This window comes from Mus caroli, chromosome 2, assembly GCF_900094665.2.
Source record: "Mus caroli chromosome 2, CAROLI_EIJ_v1.1, whole genome shotgun sequence".
NCBI lineage: Eukaryota > Metazoa > Chordata > Mammalia > Rodentia > Muridae > Mus > Mus caroli.
Genome location: NC_034571.1, coordinates 79,200,732 through 79,206,871, shown reverse-complemented (window position 1 = coordinate 79,206,871; position 6,140 = coordinate 79,200,732). Strand labels below are relative to the sequence as shown.

At 45.0% G+C, this 6,140-nt stretch overlaps 1 protein-coding gene across 1 annotated transcript; it reads right to left on the bottom strand.

Moving 5' to 3' along the window:
• Positions 1–658: 658 nt before the first annotated feature.
• On the bottom strand, positions 659–5,915 carry Prg3 (proteoglycan 3, pro eosinophil major basic protein 2). The gene is made up of 5 exons (XM_021157051.1): positions 5,855–5,915; positions 5,116–5,423; positions 2,791–2,922; positions 1,344–1,455; positions 659–717 (listed from the first exon to the last, which is right to left on the bottom strand). The coding sequence occupies exons 1-5, from the start codon at positions 5,913–5,915 to the stop codon at positions 659–661; spliced, it is 672 nt and encodes a 223-aa protein (XP_021012710.1).
• Positions 5,916–6,140: the final 225 nt, after the last annotated feature.

Genomic DNA, 6,140 nt, shown 5'->3' with positions numbered 1-6,140 from the left:
CCTCCCCCTCCTCCTCCCCCTCCCCCTGCTGCTGCTGTTGCTGTTGCTGCCAGGATGGGCATGGGAGAATGGGAAATGAGAGTCATTGCTGGATGCCAAGAACCCCATCCCCTCAGGGTGTTCCCACACTCAATTTCAATATTGCACATCAGCTCTTGAGTGAGTCTCTTCACATCCATCTTGGAAAGTTACTCACCTCTCCACCTCACACTGATGCCAAGAAAAGGTGGGAATCTTCTCTGCTCTCCTCTCACTGGGTAGAAAGGTGGAATCTGAGCCCAGTGAAGACAGGACTGCAGAGAGCATTGCTCAGCTTCCAGGTGACTCAGTGTTGCCACCACACAGTGCCCCAAACTTTGTCACTGCTCCCCAACTGCACCAGATTGCCTAGCGCCACCATCTTTTACTTCTGGGATTTTCCCAACAGGCTGGGGTCTCCAAGAAAAGGCAATGAAGAAGCAAGACGTAGGGTATGCTGTGGAAAGCCTGACTTTATGACCAGGAGGGAGGGACAGAATTGAATGCCAAAGGATGGGGATAAGCAGCCAGGGCTGTGAAGACAGCTGTTGCTGTTGCTGCCAGGATGGGCATGGGAGAATGGGAAATGAGAGTCAATGCTGGATGCAATTGGAGATTCCAAGTAGGGTCTAGCTCCATCTTAGAAGGAGCAAATGAAAGGCAGGTGACTTTGGCATGAAGCTCTTCGCCAATGGCCCCCTGCAGCAGAGAACACAGTGATATAAACTGGCTGGGGTCTGCATTGAGCTCCACCTAACCCTTGTCAGATACCACTCTATCCCCTTCCTTGGCTATCATCAGCTTCAGAGGATAAAACAAACATTGTGGCAATAACCTGCTATACCATCACTGGTAGGTAGGTAGGTAGGTAGGTAGGTAGGTAGGTAGGTAGGTAGGTAGGTAGGCTAGGCTAGGCTGAAATGTGAATCACAGCACTTTTGCTCCAGCATGCACAGTTTCTGCCACGACACTAAAGTGCCTCACATCTGTCACAAATGCTATTCCCCACATCTGTAGCTGAAGATGTCTCAGCTGTCACATATTCCTATATCCACACTTTCTATTCATATCTGCTGGTCTGTTGATCACATAACTCATTCAAGTTTGTCAACCATGTACCAGAGGAGATAAAGGACTCCTAGCTACCTCCTCTACAAGGCATGCCCTGAGAAGTCCTCATTTCTCTGCCCTCCCCACAGACCAAGTTTGAGTTCTCCATGTGGAGTGAGTAGGTTTGAAGAGGTGTGTCCAGCCAGCTCAAAGGAACAGCTGCAAAAATTGTACTCTATCATTGCATCTCCTTGGCTGGAGCCTATTTCTCTCACCTTTGGTACACAGAGTCACACAGTGTCCTCCGCCACTCCCAGGCTGCCCTGGGGCCCAGTATCCAAAATCCCAGCAGCTCCCATCCGTCCAGCAAAACTTCTTCCAGAAGAACTAGAGAAGAAAGAAAATGGATCAGAGAATCAGAAAAAAGGCAGGGAGATCTGAGCCACTACTGACTCCCCTCACTGTCTGCCTGGTCTGTGGGGGATCCTATTAACAAGCAGGCTCAGATTCAGGAGGTCAGGCACGGAGCCCATGATTCTACACCTCTAAGAAGCTACCAGTTGATGCTGATGGTGCTGGCTCATTCGTCCACAGTCTTGGGCCTACTCCTAAGGAAGCAGATCTTCATTTTACAGCTGAAGAAAAGCCAAGAGAGCTCCTCAGCTAGCAAACAACTGAGATGAGCCCTCAGTCCCTTGGAATCCATCTCTTGGAATCCAACTCTTGGAATCTGTCTCCTCGCTTCAGTTTTATATGACCACATGTTCTGAAAAACCAGCTCTGCAGGCAGAGAAATCTCTAGCACCCACATTAAACACCCAGGCATGTTGGTTCACACGTGTAATAGCAGTGTTAGAAAAGGAAAGATAAAGGGATTCCTCGGGGTTCGTGGTCAGCCAGCTTACCTGATCAGAGAGCACCAGATCTTAATAAGTTAACCAGCTTCTGAAGAATGGCACCTGAGATTGGCCTGTGGTCTTCACATTCAGGTATACATAGAAAACACATACACGTAGAAACACACACACATACGAACACACACACAATCACACACATACCAACTCTAGGGAAGAGTGAGAGGGAAGTAAAAAGGACTCCTTATTGTAACATGCTCTAATTTTGATCTGAACTGTCTCACTAAGACTATGTGTTAATGCCTGTGCCCCACCCACCCCACCCCCCAGCTCATGGTAGAATCAGGAAGTGATAGACCTTTTAAGAGACAGACCCTACTTGGAGAAAGTTAGGCCATTGGGGCCATGCTCTTGACGATACTGGGACCTGAACCTCTTCATTCTTCTTTGGTTCCCTGCCCCACAGTCAGTCCTCTTCATCCACACACTCCCACTATGACATACTGTGTGTCGAGTCCAAACCAACACCTTCAAGTGAGTGTGAAATGAAGCTTCTGAAACTGTATGTCAAGATAACTCTATGTTCTTCCTCACAAGTTGATTCCCTCAGGCATTTTGTCACAGAGACAGGTAACTAAGTGATAACAATTGCCAATTGTATTGGTGTAAATTTACCATGGCTAATTTTGAGCCACAAACTTGAAGTTTTTGAACATGGAGTTAGTGAGAGATATGGGTAACCAATTCTCCCAAGACAATACAGGCCATCTCCAGAATCCTATTTGCCTATCATTTAAAGGACACCTTATCTACAAATGATCCCTCAATGTAATCAAAACTTTCTATACCGAGTTGGGTCTTAACTTACCCATCCCCTGAGGATGCCTCCAATCCAAACGATGGACTGGTTGATCTTCCTGGCCAAGCTCTGAATTTGGTAGTTGAAACTATAACTGTGGATGGAAGCAAGGTTGCCTCGGTAGCATCTCCTGCAGACTCTCTGAAGAGAGAAGAGTTAGGGAGGAGAATTCACTTCTTTTGCCTCAAGATCCTGAATCTCCAAGAAAAATCCCTACAACTACTCACAGACTCAATATAAAGACCCACTTGCTTCCCTCAAGCCTTCCCTTCTTTTTCAGTGATCAGGACATCCTTGCAGGAAATAGTAATTCTCATTATAATTATAGCACGATGATTCAAATGCAGTGTCTCTTTTGACCTTCAACACAAAAAAAACCGTGGTACCATACAGTGAGCCCTCACTATGTGTGGATATCTTGCCCACATAACTCAACCAGCCATCCATTGGAAATATCTACTGTGTTTTTGTATGTGAGGTTATGTGAGTAGTGTGTGCATGCGAGTGTGTAGATGCACACATGCAAAAGCCAGAGTAGGTCATCAGGTGGGATGGCCTCTACCATCCTTTGCCTTATTGTCTTGACACAGTGTCTCTCATGGAACCAGAAGCTTGTTCCTTGAGATAGGCTGCCTGGCCAATGAACTCTCAGGGTCTACCTATCTCTGCTCTCAGTGCTGAGGTCACAGGCGTACACTATCACAGTCAGATTTTTCCATGGCCCTGGAGATTTGAACTCAAGTCCTCATGCTTTCAGAACAAACTCATTTACCACATAGCCTTCTCCCCTGAAAAGGTGGGGGGAGGGTTAGTTATGTTTACTCTGAATAATACTCTTTCCTTTGACATAAGTCCCCAAAAGTAAAGTACAAAAACTATTCTCATGACATTTACACCACAGTAGGTATTATAAATAATGTAGAGGTGGTTTAATGAACAAAAGATGGGTAGTGAGATAGCTCAGAGAGTAGGTAAATGAGTTTGATTCTAGATCTCACAAGGAGGAAGGAGAGGACAAACTCCTGAAAGGTGTCTTCTGATCTGCATGTATATGTCATGGGGCATGCATCCCTACACAAACATACAATAAATAAATAAGCATAAAAAATTTTTAAAATACTATGCCATTTATATGTAAGCACTTTGAACAGAGTCAGATATTGGTGTCCACCTTGGGGGTGCTGGTACCAAAATCCCACAGAGACTAAGGGACAACTACATGTCTTAATTTGGAGGAGTCTGATCTCTGGAAGATGAGCAGAGTTGCACAGAAAACAGAAAATAGTCAACGAAAAAAGACAGTATTTAATACAGGGGTTTCTTTTCTTTTCCCCTTTAGCGATAAGATTACTCTTTTAAAATTCATTTCAGTGCAGTTGTGAAATCTTGAGATTTCTTACTTAGCATGTGTGCGCACATACACACACACACACACAAGCCCTACAGCGGTCCACATAGAAGAACTGACAGAGGTGCAAAACGGTATGTCTGTTATTTTGAATATTTTTGAATATTTTTTCTTATAGGAGTTAATTTTTAATGATTTATATGATTTTAATATGACATTTTATTTATTGCGAGGTTCTCATATATACATAAAATATGTTTCAATTGTTCATCTCCCCACTCCCTCCTCTAGCTTTTTCTGAATCACATACACACATCACCTTCCCAACTTCATATCCTCTTTTTAGCAAATATGTGGCCCCCAAAGACTAAATAATTCTCCCCAAACATGTATGACCAAAATCAACCTACCAGTGGCCACCCCCCCCAAAAAAAAAAAACTGACTTTCTCCAAGCAGCCACCAGTTACCAGTAACTCTTCATCTAGAGATGAGGGCTTGTGTGCCCCTGCAATCCATGCTGGAGTATTGACTAGCTTGATCTTATGCAGGTCTTATGCAAGCAATCACAGAGGTTGTGAGTTCACAAGTGCAACACTTCTATCATGTCCAGAAAACAATACTTCACCCTCATTCCCACCCCAACCTTTAGCTCTTACACTTTTTCCACCTCCTATTCCATAAAACACAAGTGTCTCTATCACCAAAGTGTTTTTACACAAATCAGTGGCTCTAAAGGTGTTGTCCTTAGAACAAGAAGATCTCTATTCCCAGGACTTTGCTACAAGTGCCAATCCTCAGAACCCCTGCCCCAAGCCTCCTGATTCAAACACTGTGAAGGTGGAACTGCAAACTCTACATCTTAAGAAGACTTCCAGGCAATTCTGCAGCTTTGAGAAACACTGGTCTAAACGAATAGAGAACAGGAGTTTTAATCCAGTCCCTTTCCTTCCCCTTGACCTTTTCACCATGTCTCCCTGTCTCTTACCTGAGCCTTATAAAATGTCTCAGGAGTCCTCACCAGCACATAGTGGCAGCTCTTGCACCCAGGAGTTCCCTGAAAATGAGCTGTGTCCTCTTCCTTGGGGCAAGCAGAGTCCTTATTTAAGGCATCTGGATCTGACTCCATTGCCTCCTCATCCTCAAAGATGTCTTGATGTTCGGAACCCTCAACCTCCTCTCCCTCTGTATGCTTTGTCTCTTGAGTCAGAACCAACTCTCTCCCTTGCTCCCTCGAACCATCTGCTTCCTGCTTCAGGTTTTCCTCTCTCTTGGGATTCTCCAGATGAGCAGTCTCTAGGAAGAAGAGATAACCTGCCATCACTTGCAAGACTCTCTTCCTGTAGAACCTCAGACAGCTCCAACCGTCCACTTGAGCTTTCCTAGGTTCCAATTTGGGGTCACACAATAGGAAGGAACTCCTTTTCTAGGCTGGGTAAAGAGAGATGTCTTAATCCAAACTCATAGCCTGAACTCTGACTGACACGACAGGTATGTATATGGATGGGAAGACCTTGTGTGAGGTGCTTCAACTGGCCCTTCATCTTAATATTTAGATCTTTTGTTTTTGTTTAGTTCTGAGTCTGAGAGATATCTAACTATAGATTTGTGAGCAACCTGAAAAGAGCATACTGTGACCCTGGCTCTATGATAACAACAATGACCAAGAGAGTGGGACAGAGGAAAAAGAAGGAAGAGACACGTGAGAATAAAAGGGAAAGACTTACCCAGATTAAAAGCAGAAACCATCCCCAGCAGGAGAAAGGACAGGATCAGGGGCTGTTTCATGTCTACTTGATCCTGTAGTAGAGACAATTCCACCTTTGTCCTCACAGCTGTCCTTTTGTGTCCAACACAGCTTCTGGCACATGGCATGATACTTGTTTAATTACCTGATAAAAGGGAGGGCCGAAGATCTACTGCTGCCTCCTCCTCTTCTTCCTCCTCCTTCTCCTCCCCCTCCTCCTCCTTCTCCTCCTCCTCCTCCTTCTCCTCCTCCTCCTCTTCCTCCTT

What these genes read in the sequence shown, in the direction of transcription:
- Prg3 (XM_021157051.1), bottom strand. Translation starts at nt 5,915, where the DNA reads ATGAAACAGCCCCTGATCCTGTCCTTTCTCCTGCTGGGGATGGTTTCT. An exon ending in GGTTTCTGCTTTTAATCTGG is followed by an intron (nt 5,424 to 5,854) that starts GTAAGTCTTTCC and finishes TCTTCTTCCTAG; the next exon opens with AGACTGCTCATCTGGAGAAT. An exon ending in GAGGCATCCTCAGGGGATGG is followed by an intron (nt 1,456 to 2,790) that starts GTAAGTTAAGAC and finishes TTTCTTCTCTAG; the next exon opens with TTCTTCTGGAAGAAGTTTTG.